Consider the following 25,362-nt stretch of genomic DNA (forward strand, 5'->3'; position numbering starts at 1 on the left):
CTTTTTCAAATAATTATATAGCATACAGCAGTATCTTTTGGAGAAGCAGTTTTGTGATTCAGTTCTAAGACATTTTCTTTTCCAAAGAATAACAATGCTAAAGAATTTCTGGATATGGATCCTAGACAAAATATGAAAACTACTACCAATGTCAAAGAGAAGTGACTAAGATAGGTTGTCAGCTTCCTGTAGGTTTGAAGACCTCAATTCCACAAAGAGAGCCTAAGACAGTGCTCGAGTAGATCCTCTTGGTATTATTTCGATACAAAGCTGTTGATTATCAACCACATAGCCTCATCAAGTTGTGCACAATCTTTTCTTCTTTTTTTTTTTGTAAAGAAAATAGAAACATTGATTTTTTTTGCATTGCAATATTAAGTACAAAGAAGGATGAAAAATTCTTCCGAAGGACACAATCCTCTAGACAAAGTTTAACAAAAAAAGTTGGATAAGTGTATATTAGTTCAAAAATTTAATCTTGCTATGATTCATGAAGGTATAAAATCTCCTACAAAAGAAATCATATACCTAGCTCCACGTTTTGCTAATGCAACAGTGGCATGATTGCCTAAGGCCCAAGAGAAGGAACATCTTAACTTTGAAGAAATATCAATAATTTAACGCAACCACTGGTCAAAATTCCAGTCTTCTTTCTTTCTTGGTTGCTCATGATATGACAAAGGAAGAATCACCTTCTATTTGAAATTTGGAGAGACGGCTTTTTCTTGTAACAACCCTTTAAAAAGGTTAGAATTTTTACCTCAGAGGCTAAACCTTGACCTACAGGTTTAGAGAATAATACTAACACTATGCCAAAGTGATCTCTAAGCAACCCTCCAATCCATAACTACCCTAGGTTACCTAAAGAACATCCAAAAAATTTAGACCATTGGAAATGGTACCCTTGCACAAAGCATCTATTTAGTCATCCTGGATTTCTGCAAACTAGGCTCCTGTTGGAGAGAATGATATTAAGCTTTCCATAAGACCCCAAACTCTTCTGAGATTCTGTAGATGAACCCTAAAGTTTTTCATCAGAGGACTCCATACCATCCGAGAGAAGATTGTCCCTAACTCCTTTCGGTAGAACTTATCCCCCCCAGTCGGCTTTGAAGCCATAAGAAACTTCCAGATCATCCTTAATCCTGTTGTTTCTTGTCATGGAAAATCCTCATAGTACTTCTATCAGCCTTTATCAGTGGAACCATACTGCTAGAGAGACTACTCTCACCTTTGTCTGTCAGCTAGATGGATTAAGGGTATATGTCAATGAATGATCCCTCTAATGAACTAAATACTTTTTACATAAACCACATGTCCCCATAGTCCTTGTATTTAAGACATGTGCCTCAGCATGTTGTCATATTTTCAAAAGATAGTGTGGTTATTTCCATTGTCTCAAGCAGGCCTTCATTAAACGTAAACATATCTGCAACTTTAAAGACAGGGTAAGTCATATATCATTAAGACCAAGAAGATAGATACCTGCACTTACCTTCTTAAGATTGCAAGACAGGCCAAGCTTTTACTGATTCAACTAACCAGACTTATTATATGTAGGTCAAGTTTTGAAAGATGACATGACAGCCTACAATACGATATACAACATGATTCAAAAACCAAAGATGTATTAGTTGTTATTAAAAAGTACAAGGGAAGGATGAGGAATCCTCCCCACAATTACAAAACCCTTAACAAAAAGGACTAAACTCCTCTACTATACAAGGATACCTATACAACATGGTGAAGTCCATATAAGAAAACCAAAATTTAAATCTCCTCAAACCTGGACCAGGTTCCTCTCATTGTTATCCAAGCCCTTTTAAACTACGCACCAAATGCCAATTGTGTTGGATAACATTAAGGGGAATGTCTTTGAACGCTGCTGAGCAAGAGGCTCTTTTGAGAATAAAAGTGTAATTGACTAGGTATTGGGATGAAGTTTTGTTGAATTGAGGATTTATTGGATTTCCATTCAGTGTGGAGGTGGCTATTTGCTGTTGAGCATGTCACTTCCTACAATATCTTTCCATTCTTCAGATTGTTGATTTGTACATCTTGTCATGTGGTTAGTTCCTTAAAAAACTTTAATAACTTCTTTATCTCTTTTATCTAACTATTGCTATACAATGGTTCTGCAGTATGCTAAGCCTTCTAGCTTTGGCTCAAAATCCCGTTCTGCTACTGCAAAGGCTAAAGATTCATCAACTATGTCAAGTGTCGCACTAGTATCGACATCTTTGTGGGAAAAGGTATGTCTTTTCCACACATGCATACCATACATCATCCAAGTTTAAATTTTGCTGTCATTCAAGAATTTTATTCATGTGGAAAAAAAAATTGTTTTAGTTTTATCCTTTCCTTTTATTAGTTTCTTGGTGCAAACGAAAAAAGAAAAAAGGAAAAAGGAGAAAAAGAAGGATAGAAAGGAGGAAAGTTTGCGGACTGTCAGCCCACACCTTTATTATTTATGAGGAATTTGGAAAATGCAAATATTCTTTCTGTTCTCATTCAGATCTAGAAGCCTTTGTGAAAATGCTTTCTGTCGCGTTTATTGTATAGGATTACATATGAATATATATAGAATAATTGTATAAAAGTAACCTAGGAAATAATGCCTATGATCATGCTATCAAAGATAAATAAAATAAGTGAAGAATGCTAAGAAAGGAAAAAATCCTAGGAGATTTAATGTACAACTATACAATTGTTACAACTCATATGGGCTGGAAAAATATTCAATGGTTTGCCACCTAAGTTGGTAGAATTTCTAACTAGCAGATTTTCCAATATTTTCATTTATTAACGTCTTAAACTTTCAACACTCCTCAAATCGGTGCATGTATATCACATGTATCTAACTTGCCTAATACCTAAAGAAATGCATGACTTATTCCCCTAGTAAGAACATTTACAAGTGGATTGCTTGTTTTTACAAATGGTGTACAGATTTGACCATACTTAATCTTCTTCTTAATAGAGCATGGATCCACCTCATATGCTTTGTGCTATCATAATGAACGGTGCAACAGAAGGTTTGTTTCGAAACAAAACATAAAAACACTCAAGAGCAAACACAAAGATCACAATAGGATATTAAAATTAAGGAATAATTCTGAAAAATTATGTTGAACTCCTTTCTCACAATTACAGTAAGCCTTTAAATAATGTTTGTAATGCAAAAATAAAGAAAATAATTGAAATAGTAAACCTAAAATAGGAAACTAATGATGAAACTAAAATAGAAAATAATGATGTAGGAAACTAATGATGAACATAAAATAGAAACTAATGATGTAGGAAATTAATGATGACTTTAAAATTGAAACTAATGATGATTGTATCTTTCATCAATCCCCTCCACTTGAAGAAAACTCATCCTCAAGTTTTGTGGCTGCAAAGAAAATTAATTTAGGGAAAAGTATTGAAAGATATCAGGAACGTTGAAAGTATTGGAAATGTTCATATCAGTTGGAAGATCAATCTTGCAACCATTATCACCAATTTTCCAACAAACCACCTCTTGAACCTTGGTGGAAATATCAATGGTTGCTTCAGATTGGCCCTTAACCATCAATGCTACAACAAAGTTCGGCTCCTTGACTTGCTTAAAGAAATTTGGGCCTGTAATGTTGGTGAATGATTGTTTTTCTTTCTTAATAACCGAATTGTTTTCTGATGATCGAGATTGTGACATCAAAACAATCTACTTGTCAAACTACCAAAAAACAAAAGTATTATCCCGACCCTTATAAGTGGCATCAACATCATAGTGTCATGACCTCCCTAATAAAATATGACAAGCGTCCATATCTATCACATCACATACAATCTCAACTTTGTGATACTTTCCGATTGACAAAGGAACCTTGCAAACTTCTAGCACTTGAACCTTTGGGGTCTTCTTAATCCATACAATCTTGTATGGAGAAGGATGTTTCTCAATCTTCAAATTTAGTGCTTTCACCAAAGCCTTGGAAACAAGATTCTCGCTACTGCCACTATCAATGATCACATTGCTTACTTTATTATGAATAGTAGATCAAGTCCGAAATATTTTATGTTGTTAAGAGTCGTTTGGCTTCTTTGGGGCAAACAAAAGTTGTTGGACAATGCACACCACTTCTTCTCCTACATATCCTTCTGCAAACTCAACACCCTCATAGATATCTTATTCAAGAACCCATTCCTCGTCATTGCCACCTTCTTCTGCAAAGTTAACAGATTGTCTATTTAGACAATTATTTGAAAGATGGGCTTGGTTGGTTGCATCGGAAACATTTTCCAAGGTTTGGAAGTGCATAAGGGTCATTATTGACTTCTTGTTGTTGGTTTCAGCCTGAGTATTAGATCGAATAGGGGTTGAAGTTCCACTTTGATTCTGCGTCAAATTTTGAGTTGAATAGGCATCTTTATTGCTATTATCGTTGTTGCCTGAAGTTGTTAATCCCTTTAGGGCAAAAAAGGCTTCTTGGGTTTGTCGCCGAAAGTTACTTTGAGTGTGCACCATGGACCTATTGATTTGATTTTCCACTTTCATCGCCAAATTAATTGCATCTATCATGGTCCAAACCCCTTGAAGAGCCCATTGATCTTGAATAACTAGCTTTAGGCCTCCAATATAATGAGCAATTAATTGATCCTTCGTCTCAAACAAATTAACTCGGGCATTTAATCAATAACATTCCTCCGTGCATTCGTTCACAGTACGGTTGGCTTGCCGACAATTTTGATATTGTTGGTATAAAATTGTTCATAATCCGAAGGGAGAAATCGTCTTTGTAACAACCGTTTCATCTTGAGCCAAGTACAAACATGTTGCTTTCTTTGCCATTGACAATTATATTGAAGTTGTTCACACCATGCAAAAGTTCTGCCTTTCAACTTATATGTCACAGGCTTTATTTGATTTTCTTCTGAAATATTCAAATAGTCAAAAAGGTTTTCGACGGTATGGACCCTATCAAGAAAATCTTCAACGTGTAGTCGGCCGTCAAAACTTGGTAAATCCATCTTCATCTTAAATTCTTGATTATTTTGACCTCGATTGTTATCCCTAGAATTGAAATGGAAATCACTTTCTTCTCTGGATTAATAATCTAGCATCCGTTGTTGCCTTTGTTGAATATTCCTCCTTTATGGAGGTCGAAACTCATCTTGTTCATCAAAAACCCCTCATCAGAGGTCGTTGTCGTCACGTCGCCTAGGAGCTCCTGATTTCGACGCTCATACACCCGTAATGGAAAGGGCACGCGAAAATTGCGATTTGCGATTGGACCTAGTCGAATCGCTCCTCTGCCATCTATTTCTGGTCCAATCTGTGGTCGGCGTCAGTCTTTGTAGTTGTCCTCTTGCCAGTCACCACGCTAGTCTCGTCGTCTTTCCATCTGCATGAGGTTGTGAAGAGTTTCATCGATCCCATCGAGTCATTGCTCAATTTTTTCGAACTGTCGTTCATCGTCAATGGTTCGTTTTTCACTAGAACCATCGTCAGTCATCAGATCAAGGTAAAAATCATTGCTCTAATATCAATTTTGGTGCAACAGAAGGCTTGTTTCGAAACGAAACAAAAAAACACTCGAGAACAAATACAAAGATCACAATAGGATTTTGAAAATTAAAGCATAATTCTGAAAAATTATGTTGAACTTCTTTTTAACAATTACAATAAGCCTTTAAATAATGTTTGTAATACAAAATAAAGGAAATAACTGAAATAGGAAACTTAAAATAAGAAACTAATGGTGAACCTAAAATTAAGAATTAATGATTTAGGAAACTAATGATGAACCTAAAATAGAAACTAATGTAGGAAACTAATGATATAGAAAACTAATGATGATTGTATCTTGCATCAATGAATTAGATTATTGGCTATGCCAATCTTAATTTTTTTGTCTTAATATAAATTTATGTGTAACTTAGCTTCTGTTGAGAGAGAGAGAAAGAAGAAAGACCTTAGTTCTCATTCATGTAATATCTACTTACAATTGAGAAATATATATATATACAAGGCTAGGAGTCCTAAGTACCATACATGTGACCTATATTAACAAGGAAAGATTATATACTATAAATACATTATATTCAACACTCCCCCTCAAGCTGGAGCATATACGTCATATGCACCAAGCTTGTTACAAATATATTTAATCCTAGGACCTCTGAGAGATTTAGTGAAGATGTCTGCTAGTTGATCATTTGAATTAACAAAACTTGTAGCAACACATCCTGGTGCGATCTTCTCTCTAATGAAATGACAGTCAACTTCAATATGTTTGGTCCTTTCATGAAAGATTAGATTGGATACAATATGTAATGCGGTCTGGTTATCACAGATGAGTTTCATCTGTTCATCCTTTCCAAATCTCAACTCTCGAAGAAGATGTCTCAACCATATGAGTTCACATGTTGCCAAAGCCATAGCTTGATACTCGGTTTCAGCGCTAGATCTGGCCACTACATCTTGTTTCTTACTCTTCCAAGATATTAGATTACCTCCAATAAAAACACAGTACCCTGAAGTGGAACGTCTATCTATGGGTGAGCTAGCCCAATATGCATTTATGTAACCAACAACCTGAGTATGACCTCTGTTCTCGTACAACACACCTTGGCCTGGTGTACTTTTGATATATTGAAGAATGCGGATTACGGCATCCCAATGGCTATCACATGGTGACTGTAGGAATTGACTAACAACACTCAGAGGAAAAGAAATGTCTGGACGAGTAATGGTGAGATAGTTCAATTTACCTATGAGCCGTCGATATCTTCCAGGGTCTCCTAAAGGCTCCCCCTGTCCTGGTACAAGTTTGACATTCGGATCCATAGCTGTGTCTACCGGTTTACAGTCTAACATACCGGTTTCTTCCAGGATGTCTAAAGCATACTTCCTTTGGGAAAGGACCACACCAGAACTGGATTGAGCTATCTCAATTCCCAAGAAATACTTGAGTTTTCCCAAGTCTTTGGTCTGAAAGTAGGTAAAAAGATGTTGCTTTAGTTTCTAAATACCATCCTGATCACTGCCTGTAATGACGATGTCGTCCACATAAACAACCAGATAAATACACTGCCCCAAAGAGTTATGATGATAGAAAACTGAATGGTCTGCTGTACTGCGAAGCATGCCAAACTCTTGAACAACAGAACTAAAACGGTCAAATCATGCTCGAGGAGATTGTTTCAAGTCATATAGAGAACGACGTAACCTGCACATTAAACCAGACTCCCCCTGAGCAACAAAACCAGGAGGTTGCTCCATATAAACTTCCTCGGCAAGATCGCCATGAAGGAAGGCATTTTTAATATCCAACTGATAAAGAGGCCAAGAACACATAGCAGCCATGGAGAGAAGCAGACGGACATAAGCAATCTTGGCAATAGGGGAGAATGTGTCACCATAATCAGAACCATAAACCTGAGTATAGCCTTTAGCAACTAAGCGGGCCTTCAGGCGATCAACCTGACCATCAGGACCAACCTTAACTGCGTAGACCCAACGACAGCCAACGGTAGATTTACCAGAGGGTAAAACAACAAGATCCCAAGTGCCATTAGAGTGCAGAGCAGCCATTTCATCCACCATTGCCTGTCGCCAACCTGGATGGGAAAGAGCTTCATGGGTGCTCTTTGGAAGAGAAACAGAGGATATAGCAGAAACAAAAGCAGAATAGGGTGAAGATAATCGATGATAACTCAAAAAATTGTAAAGAGGATGAGGATTACGAGTAGAGCGAGTACCTTTGCGAACAGCAATGGGTAAGTCATTAGGAGAAGGCAGAGCCGGGGCAGGTGAAGCTGAAGGGATAGGAAGTGAGGAATCTGATCGTGTAAGACAGAGGAAGGCATACGATTAATCAAATAACAAGCGGTAAGAACAGCGTCCCCCCAAAAACGAAAAGGAACATTACTATGGGGGAAGATAGTACGAGCTATCTCAACAAGATGTCGATTTTTGCGTTCAGCTACCCCATTTTGTTGAGGAGTATGAGCACAAGAAGACTGATGAAGAATCCCATGATGAGACATAAACGAAGTAAATGGGGCTGAAAAATATTCCCTGGCATTGTCACTGCGTAACACACGAATAGAAATATTGAACTGGGTTTGGATTTCAGCATAAAATTTCTGAAAAATAAATAATAACTCAGCTCGATTTTTCATTAAAAATAACCAAGTACATCGAGAATAGTCATCAATGAAAGTGACAAAATACTGAAATCCTAAAGTAGACGCAATCTGACAAGGACCCCAAACATCAGTGTGGACAAACTCAAAAGGAGACTTTGCCCGATTATTCAAACGCTTTGGGAACGAGACACGAGTATGTTTCCCAAGCTGACATGACTCACACGGAAGCGACGACAAAGTGGAAAAATGAGGGACCATCTTTTGGAACTTGGAGAGACTAGGGTGGCCCAGACGATTGTGAATGAGGAGAGGAGCATCAGTGGAAATGCAAACTGCAGGAGATGAATCCGAGGTGAGGTGATAGAGGCCTTGAGACTCACGTCCTATGCCAATCGTCTTCCCCGTACTCCGATCCTACAAGGTCACAAATTTATCAGAAAAGGTAATAGAGCAATTAAGAGTACGAGTGATTTTGCTTATGGAAATAAGATTAAAAGGACATTCAGGAGTATAAAGGACAGAAGTGAGTGGTAGAGAAGGCAGAGGAAGGGCCAAACCAATACCTTTAGCCACAGTTTGAGAACCATTAGCTAAGGTAACATTAGGTAAAGCAGAAGTAGTAGTAATAGAGGAGAAAAGATCCTTATTACCAGATAAGTGATCAGAAGCTCCAGAATCTAGAATTCAGGGTTCAAGAAAAGATGTGTGGGTAAGGCAGGCAGAGGCATTACTAGGCTGGGCAACAGAGGCAACAGAAGCCTGAGATGCGGAAGAGCTCGGAGGCTAAGACAGCGAAGAATTAGAGGACTGGGCCACATGGGTAGTGCGAGGAGGTCGTCCATGTAACTGATAGCAACGATCGCGAGTGTGGCCAAGTTTATTGCAATAGGTGCAATGAGGACGTTGACCTCTACCTCGGGTACCACTGCGGCCTCCTCGAGAGCTAGTTTGAGAAACTAACACAGAAGAATCTGAAGTGCTATCAAATGGCAAAGTCTAAGTGGAGGAGATACGGAGGAGGCGAGCAAACACATCATCCAAGGACGGAACTAATGAACTACCAAGAATCTGATCGCGGACAGGCTCAAGATTCAGACAGAGGCCAATAAGAGTAAGAACCATGAAGAACTTGTCAAGCTGTATTTGTTGAGCCCCAACATCAGGAGTAAGAGGCATCACAGTCAAGAACTCCTCCTTAAGAGAGGCAATCTGGCCAATATAAGTAGATAGATCCAAGTCCTGTGGGCTGATATGGACAATAGCAGAAGCCACCTTATAAAGACGTTGGATATCATTCGTATATAATCCTTTGGCCTGAGTCCAAAATTTAAAACAAGTTTTGTAGGCCCAAAGATGAAGAAGAATCTTGGGATCAACCGATTGCCATAATACACTACATAACTGTGCATCTATCTTCCTCCATTGTACGCGGTCAACCTTAGGGATATCTGCCTCCTGTGTAATCAAGTGATCCTCATATCCTTGACCATAAACCAAAGTTCAACAGAGGTAGACCAAGAAAGATAATTGTCACTACCAACCAATTTCTCCGAAGTAATCATAGGAGATCCAGATATAACAGAGGAAAAAATGGAAGTTTTAGTAGTCATATCTACTTATCTGGAGAATGAAATATATTTGGATCGAAGAGAGCCCTAATACGGCTGCAGATCGCGGCGTGGCACCACTAGAAAGGGAGACGGCTTCAGATCGCGGCGTGGCACCACCGGAAAGGTAGAAGAACACTTCCTTAGGCACGTGCAGGGATTAGGATGGAGAAAAAGTAACCGAAGCTCACTGGAAAAACTGTTTGGAGGGTCGGCAGAGGCAAAAAAAACCTCAAAAGAGGTACGTGCAGGGCTCGGATGGCAGAACGAAGGATGAAGGAAGGCTAGTCAGCGTCAGGCGAGGCTGGAGGAGGAGGCGCGTGGCTGGGAAAGTCCTCACGCGCCCTCACGCGCCGGCCCGTGAGATGTAGTCACCAGACGGAAAATTGCACGTGGCCGGCGCGTGGATGATCTTTTGGTTCCGGTGCCTTCACAAAAGTTGGAGATCTCCTCCAGGCGCTCCTTCTGGTATGGTCGGTGTAGGAAAAAGACGTCGCCGGAAAAGTTTGCCGGCGGTGAGTGTTTTCTAACGACGATCCGACTGACCGGAAAGTATTGGGAGATGCGGAAGGTGACCGGAATGAAACACGGTCACCGGAAGGTTTCCCGGAGTTGATGACACGGGAAACTTAAAAGAATTAGGTTTTCTCCCTTGGCTCTGATACCATGTTGAGAGAGAGAGAAAGAAGAAAGACCTTAATTCTCATTCATGTAATATCTACTTACAATTGAGAAATATATATATATACAAGGCTAGGAGTCCTAACTACCATACATGTGACCTATATTAACAAGGAAAGATTATACACTATAAATACATTATATTCAACAACTTCCATTCCCAATTCTTTAAGAAGAATCTTCATCCAAACAAGTCCATAGATTCCAAGGGTTGTTGCTCTAAACTTAGCTTCTGCATTATAAGGTTACCGCCAAAAGAAATGCAATATTCTAAAGTAGATCTTCTACCGACAATAAAGCTTGCCCAATATATATTAGTAAGGACCTTAACTCTTATATGACCATGTTTCTTGTATAAAATATCCTTCCTAGAACATGACTTTTTGTACCTTAAGACTTTGTGTGTTGCCTCTAGATTATGGGAAGTGGGTAAATGCATATAATGGCTTATTACACTTAAGATATATGCAATAAATGATCTAGAGAGAGATGAATAGATTAATCTTTCCATAAGCGTTTGATATACCCTTATGCAAAAGAGTTCCACTTTCATCACCTAATCGATGATTCAACTTAGTTGGAGTATCTACTAGTTTATATTCTAGTTTCCCAGTTTATTTCAACAAGTTTGAGGCATATTTCATCTTATAGGGAAAGATCCCTTATTAAAGTGAGGAAATCATCAATTTTAGGAAAATATCTAAGGTGACCCAAGTTGTTGATCTCAAACTTTCTTCCTAGGTATTTCTTTGACAAAGAAATCTCAAATGGTTGACACAAATAAAGTTTCATCCATCTGACCTTGGATAAATATAATCTTAGTGAAAGCTCTAGTAGTCCTCTCAAACCATGCTCTTAGAGACCATTCACACCATACAAATCTTTCTTCATGTGACACTTTTTCTTCTCTTCCTAAAGCTTTGAATACTAAGAGTTGTATCATATACACTTCCTCCTACAGTTGACTATGTAGGAATGCATTTTTATATCTAATTGATAAATATACCAATCTAAACTAGTAGCTAATGATAACATAACACGTATCGAATTCATCATAGCAACTAGAGTAAAAGTTTCCACATAGTCTATATAGTCATAGTTTATATAAACCCTTTAGGTACCCATCTAACTTTATATCTCTCAATGTTGCCTTTTGTCTTATATTTCACATTAAATACCCATTTATAGTACACAGGCTTCTTTCCTTTGTGCAAATTAAGAAGCTCCCAAGTTCTACTTTTGTTTCAAAATCCATCTTTCAAACATTGCCTTCCTTCAATTAGATAGTGAACATAGTTAGAAATCAAAGAAAAGAACGAACGATAACTATGAGATAATGAAATTGATGAAACAAAGTTAGAAATAAGATGTTAAGTAGATGAAATGAATGCCTTTCTAAAGGCAATAGGAAGATCAACATCAATATGAGAAACCTTAGATGAAGGAGAAGGATCATGACCATTACTGGAAGAAGAACAAGGCTCTTGAGTTGTGAGAACATTAGATTGCTTCTTTCACTTGTATTAATATCACTTTTAACAGTTGTATCTCCAATAGGATAAGCATATTGTTTGAAAAATAGAAATAGTTTTGACAAGTTGAAGAAATCAAGGGAGTTCCAAAATTGACTAATTAATTCTTAGATGTCCTGCAGTTTTGGAATTATATTTGTCCTTTTTTAGAGTGTACCACTATTTTATATTATGTACAAATTTAGGAATTCACTGTTATTTTTCCTTTTTCTAGAAGCATAAGTTAATCTAGGTTTCTGTATAAATCTAACAGTTTGTAATCCTATTAAAAAGAAAGGCAAACTCAATTTCTCTGAATGTTTCATGGTATTAGAGACAAATCAGGGTTCTTTTTCTACCATCATCTTGTTTTGCTTACACCTCCCCTCATTTAGGCAAAACGCCTCAAGACCGCCTTTAGCCTTTTAAAGCATTGGAGACAACCATGTTGATTGACTCCAAGTTAAATAATTGGTTCCATCTAATATAACTATAGCCAATTGAATATTAGGATTGTCGGATTTTCTCTAAACATATTTAACTCTCAACAGTCTTATTTGTAGTCCTAGAATTTTCCCTTTTCTTGTTTGGTTGTTGGGTGGTCACTGTATACACTTTGCATACCTGAATTGCACTCCCTTTTCCTTCAGCATTTGTTTGATATTTTTTATTTGGCTATTTAAAAAGATTACTCTGGTCTCTAGACCACTCATCTTTGGGATATGGAAGTATTGATTCTTGTTTGGGTTTAGTTGCATAGTCATTTTCATCATGAAGTTTTACATGACATAAAATAGCCTATCTATAAATCTGAGCTTGCTTTGCAATTTCTGGATATGAATCATTTTTTTCTTGACATCTAAAAAGCTAGATGTTTTGTGGTTCATGGGTATGTTATTAAATATCCCAAACCCCTTATATCTCAAATACCTATTAATAATTCAGAAAATATAATGAATTTCTTGCTCCATTGTTCTTTTTCTGACAAGTTATCTCTTTTGCAAGGTTTATTGGCTTTCCATTGATTATCTTGATGTTGCTAAGTCAGCAATTGTGAGTACCAAAATCAGTATAGTTGTCTCTCGTTTTGTTTGTTTTTTTGTTTTTATCTCTCTCATTCTCTATCATGTTTTTCTTCTATTTCTTCTTTTTTGGCTTTTCTGAACACGACCTCCCAGTTTTTACTTCTTACTCTTATATGATAATCCCTCTAATATGGTTGCATATGTGTAAAACAGATTTGTGGCTCATACTTTACCTCTGTAATGTATGTGGAGCATTGGTGTGAAGAGCATTTCAACAGCCTCACTCTGGGGAAGCCAGATTTTTCCCATTGTGAAATGGTGAGCTAAGAACTATTTATTTCGTGAAATAATTTGTCTTTTTTTTTTATCTGGTAACCCTGATTTAGTGCTTGAATTAACTATTGTTTATTCATGTTTTTGGTATAATTGTTTCTAGAGGAGAAACTGATGATTTATCACCTGTTTTTCATTTTTTCCCCTTTTTGGATTCCTAGTTACCACATCACATTGAAATACTAGTCTCAGCAATCACTCAAATTAATGAACCTGATAGCTTGTATGGGATCATCCAGTTGCACAAGGTTAGTTGGTATAACTTTATAACTTTGTGCTGGTTCTTTCTTCTTTACTATTAACATTTCATTTTGCGACGAAGCCCTATTTGATTTGTTGTCCTTAAAGAAGCAACCATATCCTTAAACTGAAGGTGATATTGATGCAATCTTGGTGTTGACTTTGGGGTTCGAAGAATTTGTCTTGTATAATTCAATAGAATGACACCAAATATATATACAAATTGTAAGAGGTCAGAAATAGAAAAAGCAAGGAGCTTATTTCTAGCCTAGGATATCTCTATTTACAAAAAAGAATCAATCAACTAAACTAATAAGGAAAAAACTTAATTCAAAAATATTTTTGAGTTGGAAAGTCTTCGTACAAGTTGTGCATATTTTCGAATACTCCCCCTTAAACTGGTAAATAAATGTTTATCATCCCCAACTTGCTTGTGATGTCATAGAATAAACGTGTTATGAAAATGTAGGGAGTGCAATATATTAGCCAATTGGTTTTTTGTGGAAATGCAAGGAGTGCAAAGTAACCCACTATCCAATTTTTCTTTGTCAAAATGTCAATCAACCTCTTTGAGTGTGGTACAATGACGTTGAGTTGGATTGTGAGTTATGCTAATGGTTGACTAGTTATCGCAGTAGAGTCTCATTGGCCCCTCCCACCAGACCCTAAGATCAATGGGGATAATTCACATATTCCATGTGCCATGGATTGAAATTCTGCTTCTGCATTGATCTTGCCACCACTTACTGCTTTTTACTCCTTACCAAGTTACCTCCTAAGAAAGTGCAATAACTAGAGGTTGATCTTTGATCTATAAGTCATTCCTTCTGCCTTTTGAAATTGAATGCCTTTGCATAGTGTTGATTTTAAATAACGAAGAATTCTGAATACTGCTTCTATATGTATCTCCTTGGGATCGTGCATAAACTGCCTCATTACATTTACTGCATAAGCTATGTTCAGTCTAGCATGCGATAAGTAGATCAACTTCCCCACTAGTCATTGATATCTCTCTCGATTTATCGACATATCATATTTTTCTCCATCAAGTTTGTGATTTGACATAACTGGATTGTCTGTTGGTCTATATCCCAACATCCTTGTTTCTTTGAGAAGGTCAAGTGTATACTTCTACTGTGAAATAACCATCTCAATCCCTGGGAAATATTTTAATCTTTCAAGATTTGTAATTTCAAACTCATTTGCAAGTTTCTTCTTTAGTTTCTCCATTTCCTCCAAATCATCTCTTGTTACCACAATGTCATCAACATATACTATGAGAGCTATTATCCTTCCCTTCTCTGAATCTCTAATGAAAAGAGTGTGATCCCTTTAGCTCTAACTATAACCCATGTTTTTCATTGCTTTAGCAAATCTCCTAAACCTAGCCCTTGACAATTGTTTAAGATAATAAAGAGCCTCATTTAGTCTACGAACTTTATTTCTCATGGAGTCTTCCATAAATCCTGGTGGTAGTTCCACATAGACCTCTTCCTCCAAATCTCTATGCAAGAAAACATTTTTTACATTGAATTACTACAAGGTCCAATCAAAATTGGTAGCTAGAGATAACAAAATATGAATAGTATTCATCTTTGCCACAAAAAGGCATTTTTTAACTCTTGGTAACCTATCCCATGAGTCTGTGTATAACCCTTGGCTACAAGTCTCACCTTATATCTCTCTAATGTCCCATCTGCTCTATGCTTGGTAGTAAACACCCATTTACACCCCACCTTTCTCTTGCCCTTAGGAAGATCAACAAGTTCCCAAGTCTTATTTTTCTTCAATGCACTCATTTCTTTTTTTTCTTTTTTTTTTTATTGGATTCAATGCACTCATTTCTTCCAACATAGCTTTCTTCCAATTCTCATCCCTAAGTGCTTCTTGAACAATTTCATGTATTTTTATAGAGCTAAGTTTGGTAACAAATGCTCAATATGAGAATGACAAGTGTCAAAGGAAACAAAGTTGGTTAGTGGATGTTGGGTGCATTGCCTTTTTTCTTTTCTAAGGGCAATAAGTGAATCAAGGTCATTAATGACATTCAAGGTAGATATAGTTTGATTTTCTATACCTTTCTCAAGGTTAATGGTTAGAGTATATAGAGATTCTAGAGTTAGTTGCATCCTCGAATAGACTTTAAGTGCGTTGAATGATTTAGCCCCTCTTTCCTTTGAACAATAAACTTAAGCTTAGCTATGTACTCAGGAGGAACTGATTCTAGAGTATTATATGGGGTAAAGGTTCAGTTGAAGAACTGATTTTAGAAAATGGAAGGGTTAGATTAAGAAAAATTTCCTTGTCTTCTACGAAGGGTTTCCCCTAAAGATAAGGTTAGGAGAAGAAAGGTTGTTGTTCGTTAAAGGTGACATCCATAGTTACAAGAAACCTCTAGGAATTAGGATGGTAACATTTGTACCCCTTTGTTGTTGGAGAATAACCAATGAATATACATTTAAGACCTTGGGGATCTAGTTTAGTTCGATGATAAGTCTAAATATGAACAAACATCATACACCCGAATATTTTTAGGGCTATTTGACTAAAACCATCTAAGTGTGGATAGAATTGAGTGAGAAGATTTATGGGGTCTTTGAAATCACGTACCTTGGAAGGCAATCTATTGATAAGATGAGCAACGATTAAAATAACCTCTTTCAACATGTCTTTGAAAAATTCATTGAAAAAATCAAGGCTCTAATTACCTCTAACAAATGTCTATTTTTTTGTTCAGCTACCCTATTTTGTTGTGGTGTATTGGTATAGGAAGATTGATGAAAAATTCCTTCCATTATTGGATCTCTCTATTTAGATTTTGGCATCAAGTTAGGTTCGTACATTCTATGAAAAAACAAGAAAAATAATGCTAAGGTAGGATAAAGGGATAGAATCATACTTGTTACTTTCAGCTTCAAGAAAGTACAACCCTTCCTTCTCACTAGCATGCCCAATCATCTTCCCCATAAGACTGTCCTGAAAAACACATTTAGAAGATGTAAATATCATCAAGCAATTAAGTTCTTTGATAATACGAGGAATTGATAACAAATTTGCGGATAACTTGGGAACATGTAAGACATTTTTTCAAGGGTGAGGATGATGAAATGGAAATATTTCCTCAGCTAACTATACTGACTAAAGTTCCACCAGCAATCTTTATTTTTTGGTTTCCAGGACAAGGACAATAAGTGGAGAAGGATTTGAACAAACTGGTCATACGGTTTGGAAATACTTACCTATTTGAGCAAAATGACTGAAACCCCCTGGTTTTTCAAGCTGTGAATTAAACTGCTTCAGCTTAGTTATTTCCTCCTGGTTGAAAATTTCTCTTGTAGCAGTATTTTCTAGTTGTTTTGCTTCTATATCAGCAACATAACTTTGGGACTTGTAACCTGAATTCTTCCCTTGCTACCATTATTTTTTCCTAACAAATTTGAAGGCTTGCCATGTAGCTTCCAACGGTTTTCCCTGGTGTGACAATTTTTGCAGCAGTGCACCAAATTTGAGTCCTTTTCACCTGGTTTTCGTCCCTCCATCTTTCCTGAATTTGCAGCATTGGCAGCACCCATAGTGGTGGTCATGACTCCTTCATTAACATTTGGAAGAGATGGACAATACAGAACCATCCACAGAATTAAAACTTTACAGCATTACATTTCTTCGTCCCTCTTCTCCTCTTACAATAGCAAATGCTTCATTCAATGAAGGCAATGGATCTCTCCCAAGAATTTGGACCCTAACTTGATCGAATTCACCATTCAAACTAGCCAAAAAATCAAAGAGTCTCTCTTTCTCAATAAACTCTTGGTATATTGTTGCATCTTTACTGTATTTCATCTTAAAACTTTGATAATGATCCAACTCAAGCAATAATCCCTATATGACACTGTAATACTCATGTATAGATAGGGTACCCTGTTTGGGATCATGGATTTTTGTTTTGAGTTCATAAATCTGAGCAGCATCCTGCACCTTAGAGTAGTTTGATGAATTGCACCCTAAATTTCCTTTGCCATGGAGAGAAACATGCATGTATAGATTATTTCTGGTTGTGTTGAGAAAGAGAGAGAAAGGAGAAAAACCTTATTCTTATTCATATGTTTTCTACTTACAATTGAGAGATATATATATATACAAGGCTAGGAGTCCTAACTACCATACATGTGACCTATATTAACAAGGAAAGATAATATACTATAAATACATTATATTCAACACTCCCCCTCAAGCTGGAGCATATACGTCATATGCACCAAGCTTGTTACAAATATATTTAATCCTAGGACCTCTGAGAGATTTAGTGAAGATGTCTGCTAGTTGATCATTTGAATTAACAAAACTTGTAGCAACACATCCTGATGCGATCTTCTCTCTAATGAAATGACAGTCAACTTCAATATGCTTAGTCCTTTCATGAAAGACTGGATTGGATGCAAAATGTAATGCGGCCTGGTTATCACAGATGAGTTTCATCTGTTCATCCTTTCCAAATCTCAACTCCTGAAGAAGATGTCTCAACCATATGAGTTCACATGTTGCCAAAGCCATAGCTCGATACTCGGCTTCAGCGCTAGATCTGGCCACTACATCTTGTTTCTTACTCTTCCAAGATATTAGATTACCTCCAATAAAAACACAGTACCCTGAAGTGGAACGTCTATCTGTGGGTGAGCCAGCCCAATCTGCATCTGTGTAACCAACAACTTGAGTATGACCTTTGTTCTCGTACAATACACCTTGGCCTAGTGTACTTTTGATATATCGAAGAATACGGATTACGGCATCCCAATGGCTATCACATGGTGACTGTAGGAATTGACTAACAACACTCACAGGAAAAGAAATGTCTAGACGAGTAATGGTGAGATAGTTCAATTTACCTACGAGCCGTCGATATCTCCCAGGGTCTCCTAAAGGCTCCCCCTGTCCTGGTACAAGTTTGACATTCGGATCCATAGGTGTGTCTACCGGTTTATAGTCTAACATACCGGTTTCTTCCAGGATGTCTAAAGCATACTTCCTTTAGGAAAGGACCACACCAGAACTGGATTGAGTTATCTCAATTCCCAAGAAATACTTGAGTTTCCCCAAGTCTTTGGTCTGAAAGTGGGTAAAAAGATGTTGCTTTAGTTTCTGAATACCATCCTGATCACTGCCTGTAATGACGATGTCGTCCACATAAACAACCAGATAAATACACTGCCCCAAGGAGTTATGATGATAAAAAACTGAATGGTCTGCTGTACTGTGAAGCATGCCAAACTCTTGAACAACAGAACTAAAACGGCTAAACCATGCTCGAGGAGATTGTTTCAAGCCATATAGAGAACGGCGTAACCTGCACACTAAACCAGACTCCCCCTGAGCAACAAAACCAGGAGGTTGCTCCATATAAACTTCCTCGGCAAGATCACCATGAAGGAAGGCATTTTTAATATCCAACTGATAAAGAGGCCAAGAACACATAGCAGTCATGGAGAGAAGCAAGCGGACAGAAGCAATCTTGGCAACAGGGGAGAATGTGTCACCATAATCAGAACCATAAACTTGAGTATAGCCTTTAGCAACTAAGCGGGCCTTAAGGCGATCAACCTGACCATCAGGACCAACCTTAACGGCATAGACCCAACGACAACCAACTGTAGATTTACCAGAGGGTAAAACAACAAGATCCCAAGTGCCATTAGAGTGCAGAGGAGCCATTTCATCCACCATTGCCTGTCGCCAGCCTGGATGGGAAAGAGCTTCATGGGTGCTCTTTGGAAGAGAAACAGAGGATATAGCAGAAACAAAAGCAGAATAGGGTGAAGATAAGCGATGATAACTCAAAAAATTGTAAATAGGATGAGGATTACGAGTAGAGCAAGTACCTTTCCGAACAGCAATGGGTAAGTCATTAGGAGAAGGCAGAGCCGGGGCAGGTGAAGCCGAAGGGATAGGAAGTGAGTCAGCAGGTGCCTCAAGAAAAGGGAGAGGAGCAACGACACGAGGGCGACGATGATAAACCTGAAGTGGTCGAGGAGGCATAGCATCAGGTGTGGAGACAATGGGAATGGGCAAAACTTCAGAAACAGGAAGAGACTCAGAAGTGGTGGAAAAGAATGGTGAGTCCTCAAAGAAGGTGACATCAGCGGAGATAAAGTATCTATGAGTCTCAAGGGAATAACAACAATAACCCTTCTGAAGTCTGGAATATCCCAAGAAGAGGCACTTCATGGCTTTGGCGGAAAGCTTGTCCTGTCCAGGAGTGAGAATATGAACAAAGCAAGTACAACCAAAGACACGAGGAGGAAGGAAATAAAGTGGTTGGTCAGGGAAGAGAAGGGAGTGAGGAATCTGATCGTGTAAGACAGAGGAGGGCATACGATTAATCAAATAACAAGCGGTAAGAACAGCGTCCCCCCAAAAACGAAAAGGAACGTGACTATGGAGGAGGAGAGTACGAGCTGTCTCAACAAGATGTCGATTGTTGCGTTCAGCTACCCCATTTTGTTGAGGAGTATGAGCACAAGAAGACTGATGAAGAATTCCATGATGAGACATAAACGAAGTAAATTGGGCTGAAAAATATTCCCTGGCATTGTCACTGCGTAACACACGAATAGAAATATTGAACTAGGTTTGGATTTCAGTATAAAATTTCTGGAAAATAGAGAATAACTCAGCTCGATTTTTCATTAAAAATAACCAAGTACATCGAGAATAGTCATCAATGAAAGTGACAAAATACTGAAATCCTAAAGTAGACGCAGTCCAACAAGGACCCCAAACATCAGTGTGGACAAGCTCAAAAGGAGACTTTGCCCGATTATTCAAACGCTTTGGGAACGAGACACGAGTATGTTTCCTAAGCTGACATGACTCACACGGAAGCGACGACAAAGTGGAAAAACGAGGAACCATCTTCTGGAACTTGGAGAGACTAGGGTGGCCCAGACGATTGTGAATGAGGAGAGGAGCATCAGTGGAAATGCAAACTGCAGGAGATGAATCTGAGGTGAGGTGATAGAGGCCTTGAGACTCATGTCCTATGCCAATCGTCTTCCCCGTACTCCGGTCCTACAAGGTCACAAATTTATCAGAAAAGGTAATAGAGCAATTAAGAGTACGAGTGATTTTGCTGATGGAAATAAGATTAAAAGGACATTCAGGAGTATAAAGGACAGAAGTGAGAGGTAGAGAAGGCAGAGGAAGGGCCAAACCAATACTTTTAGCCACAGTTTGAGAACCATTAGCTAAGGTAACAGTAGGTAAATCAGAGGTAGTAGTAATAGAGGAGAAAAGATCCTTATTACCAGATAGGTAATCAGATGCTCCAGAATCTAGAATCCAGGGTCCAAGAGAAGATGTGTGGGTAAGGCAGGCAGAGGCATTACCAGGCTGGGCAACAGAGGCAATAGAAGCCTGAGATGTCTGAGATGCGGAGGAGCTCGGAGGCTGAGGCAGCGGAGAATCAGAGGACTGGACTGATAGCAACGATCGCGAGTGTGGCCAAGTTTATTGCAATAGGTGCAATGAGGACGTTGGCCTCTACCTCGGGTACCACTGCGTCCTCCTCGAGAGGTAGTTTGAGAAACTAACACAGAAGAATCTGAAGCGCTATCAGATGGCAAAGTCTGAGTGGACGAGATACGGAGGAGGCGAGCAAACACATCATCCAAGGACGGAACTGATGAACTTCCAAGAATCTGATCACGAATAGACTCAAGATCCGGACGGAGGCCAATAAGAGTAAGGACCATGAAGAACTTGTCAAGCTGTGTTTGTTGAGCCCCAACATCAGGAGTAAGAGGCATCACAGTCAAGAACTCCTCCTTAAGAGAGGCAATCTGACCAATATAAGTAGATAGATCCAAGTCCTGTTGGCTGAGATGGACAATTAGTAGAAGCCACCTTATAAAGACGCTGGATATCATTCGTGTATAATCCTTTGGCCTGAGTCCAAAATTTAAAACAAGTTTTATAGGCCTGAAGATGAAGAAGAATCCTGGGATCAACCGATTGCCATAATATACTACATAACTGTCCATCTATCTTCCTCCACTGTACGCGGTCAACCTCAGGGATATCTGCCTCCTGGGTAACCAAGTGATCCTCATATCCTTGACCCATAAACCAAAGTTCAACAGAGGCAGACCAGGAGCGATAATTCTCACTGCCAACCAATTTCTCTGAGCTAATCATAGGAGATCCAGAGATAACAGAGGTAAAGATCTGATTTTTGGTGGTCATATTCACTTATTTGGATCGAAGAGAGCCCTAATACGGCTTCAGATTGCGGCGAGGCACCACCGAAAAAGGGAGACGGCCTCAGATCGCGACGTGGTACCACCAGAAGGGTAGAAGAACACTTCCCAAGGCACGTGCAGGGATTGGGGTGGAGAAAAAGTAGTCGGAACTTCGCCGGAAAGGCTGTTTGGAGGGCTGACGGAGACAAAAATCCCCAAAAGAGGTACGTGCAGGGCTCGGATGGGAGAACCAGGTAGGTAGGGATGCTGGTCGGCGTTAGGCGAGGCTGGAGGAGGAGGCGCGTCGCCGGAAAATGTCTCACGCGCCCTCACGCGCCGGCGCGTGAGATTCAGTCGCCGGCCGGAGAAGTGCGCGTGGCCGGCGCGTGGAGGGTTTTCTGGCTCCGATGCTTTTGAAGAAGTTGGAGATCTCCTCCAGGCGCTCCTCTTGGTGTGGTCGGTGTCGGAAAAAGACGTCGCCGGAAAAGTTCGCCGGAAAGTTCGCCGGAAAAGGTTGCCGGCGTGGTGGAGATCCGACGGCGATGAGGTTGTCCGGAGTGGGTCGGGAAGAAAATGAGGGGACCGGAGTGAAACACGGTCACTGGACGGTTCGCCGGAATTGATTACATGGCTAAACCGAAAAAAAAAAAAAAAAAAATTAGGTTTTCTCCTTTGGCTCTGATACCATGTTGAGAGAGAGAGAGAAAGGAGAAAAACCTTATTCTCATTCATATGTTTTCTACTTACAATTGAGAGATATATATATATACAAGGCTAGGAGTCCTAACTACCATACATGTGACCTATATTAACAAGGAAAGATAATATACTATAAATACATTATATTCAACAGGTTGCATGGAGTTCCATAACCAAGACATGATCTCAGAATTTTCTTCATCCCAAGAGACAAATTTTGGATCATCCTTGTTGATCATAAGACCAAGAAGATGACTTAGTTTCCCCTTTTCTTTAAAATACGTTTTCACTAAATGAGACCACTGCAGATAATTTCCACCATTAAGTTTGAAGAAAGTAGAGACATTTTGATAGTCACCAGGAGTTGTGTTCTAGGTTGAGAATTGATTGGTTATATTAGTGCTAATTTCAAACATGTTTGGGGAAGAAAAACAATTGTATTGAAGCCTATTAGTATGGAAGAAAGTTGAGTTACCAGCAATTATGGCTGGTCTGGAAATACAACAAATAGCAGCAAAAGAAAAACAAAAAGGTGGTCTGGAATTAAAGAAGTTTCTACTCTATAATAAAGGCTGAGCAGGCTTATGGCTAAGCAATGAAGACCTAGCTATGGTGGGAAGATGGATCTTGGCAAAGTTAGTTTTCCCGCTCTAATACCATGTTTGCTTTGGGGTTTTGAGAATTTCTCTCTTGTATTATTTCAATAGAATTACACCAAATATATACAAATTGTAAGATGTCAGAAATGGAAAAAGGAGCTTATTTCTAGTCTAGGATATCTCTATTTACAAAAAAGAATCAGTCGACTAAATTAATAAGGAAAAAACTTAATTAAAAAGTATTTCCTATCTAGAAAGTCTTCATACAACTTGTGCATATTTTCCAACACTCTGTTTCTGGCAGAAGGCACATAAGGGCCCTCCAAATGTAATTTAAATGTACAAACATGCTGAAAATATTCTTTCCATTGTGTCGCCAATTTTTATAAGGGAATATATTAGAGAAGAAATATCCTTGATGAATTGGAGGGTGAAACTTATCTACCTATTGGAAAAGTGCATTTGAGATGATAAAGCCAATAAAACTAATTGAAGTAATGTTAGTTGCTTAAGTCCTTGAGCACCATATTGATATTGAAGTGAACCATAGTGCTCCTGACCATCCATAAATTAGTGAGTTTGCTTTGTGCAGTAGTGGTGAATTTGATACTGAGGGTTGAATGCTGTCAATACCATGAAAACCTCCTTCTCTCTCCCTCATGTATGGCTTAGGCATCAGAAAATTTTTCGTGGTTAATTAATGAACATGGAATCATAGTAACTTCCACTGGGTAAATGTGCACTCTTAGTTCAAAGGTTGAAGAACCTTTGAATAGGATGTTTTCTGATGAAAGTGTTGAAGATTATTACAACTAGCAGAAGATATACAAGCTATAAGTGGAGAAAAATTGTATTTCTTTCCATATCTTGGAAGTATACAACCAATGAAATATACAAACAACAACTAAAAGGAAAGAAAAAGGAAGAACATAAATAATAAGGAAGAATTCCTACAAATTAAGGATTATATACATAAATATACACCTATATATGTATATATAACAGTACACACAGTTGTACAACTTATACAATTGTCTATCTTCTGCCAGCTATAATAATCTTCAACACTCCCCTTCAAGTTGGTAAATAGATATTATCCATTCTCAGCTTGCCAATAATAGATTGAAATGCAATACTGTTTAATCCTTTAGTTAGCATATCTACAAGTTGACCCTCGGTTGACACAAATGGAGTACAAATTAGTCTACTATCCAATTTCTCTTTTATAAAATGTCTGTCTATTTCCACATGATTGGTGCGGTCATGTTGCACAGGGTTATGTGTAATATCAATTGCTGACTTGTTATCACAATATAGCTTCATAAGTCCTTTCCATGCAATCTTTAGATCTTCCAAAATTATTTTCAACCATAGAAGCTCACAAACTCCTAATGCCATAGCTCTAAACATAGCTTTTATACTTGGCCTTGCAACTACATTCTGCTTCTTGCTTCTCCATGTTATAAGGTTACCTCCAAGGAATGTACAATAGCCTGAAGTTGATCTTCTATCATCAATTGATCCAGCATAATTTGCATTCGTGTATGCTTTCAATGTCAATTCATTGCCTCTTTTAAACAACACTCCCATTCCTGGAGTACCTTTAAGTATTGTAGAATTCGACGTGTTGCTCGAAGATGTACTTATTTTGGGTTGTGCATAAATTGACTCACCACTCCTACAACATAGGTTATGTCTGGCCTGGTATGAGAAAGATAGATTAGTTTGCCAACTAATCTCTGATAGGATTCTCTATCTACCTTCACATCTTCCTGGGCCTCACAAAGCTAGTGATTATGTTCAATGGGTGTCGCCACTAGTTTACACCCTAGTTTCCTTGTTTCAGTTAATAAATCTAGCACATACTTTTGTTGGGATGTAAAGATTTCATGTCAAGAGTGAGCCACTTCAATGCCAAGGAATTATTTTAACTTGCCAAGTTCTTTAATCTTAAATTCTTGTAATAAACACATTTTCAATGTCTGCATTCCTTGCAAGTCATCTCCTGTTACCACTATGTCATCCACATAAACTAATAAAGTTGTAACTCCCCTTGAAACAAAATGTTTAAAAAACAATATGCGATCACCCTAACTTTGTTTGTAACCCAAAGCTTTCATTACTCTAGCAAACCTGTCAAACCAAGCCCCGGGGGACTATTTTAAGCCATAAAGTGCCTTTTTCAACCTGCACACCTTATTCTTCTCTAACTCAAACCCTAGAGGAACCTTCATATAGATTTCTTCATCAAGATCATCATGTTAAAAAGCATTCTTTACATCAAACTGCTGCGAACTCCA

General features: G+C 38.3%; 1 protein-coding gene across 8 annotated transcripts in view; it reads left to right on the plus strand.

The window, feature by feature from the left end:
- LOC100250198 (serine/threonine-protein kinase ATM) overlaps window positions 1-25,362 on the plus strand; it is a 152,617-nt gene that overhangs the window by 101,426 nt on the left and 25,829 nt on the right. For all 8 annotated transcript variants that reach the window (XR_788009.3, XR_788010.3, XM_010664879.3 and 5 more), the window contains 4 exons: window positions 2,142-2,252; window positions 12,941-12,988; window positions 13,174-13,278; window positions 13,455-13,541. Coding sequence is in view for 6 of the 8 variants with exons in the window: in XM_010664879.3 (XP_010663181.1) it covers window positions 2,142-2,252; window positions 12,941-12,988; window positions 13,174-13,278; window positions 13,455-13,541 (351 nt within the window). In the remaining 2 variants the exon portion in view is untranslated. The remainder of the gene's footprint in view (window positions 1-2,141; window positions 2,253-12,940; window positions 12,989-13,173; window positions 13,279-13,454; window positions 13,542-25,362) is intronic.

This window comes from Vitis vinifera, chromosome 17, assembly GCF_030704535.1.
Source record: "Vitis vinifera cultivar Pinot Noir 40024 chromosome 17, ASM3070453v1".
In the NCBI taxonomy this organism is placed as follows: Eukaryota; Viridiplantae; Streptophyta; class Magnoliopsida; order Vitales; family Vitaceae; genus Vitis; species Vitis vinifera.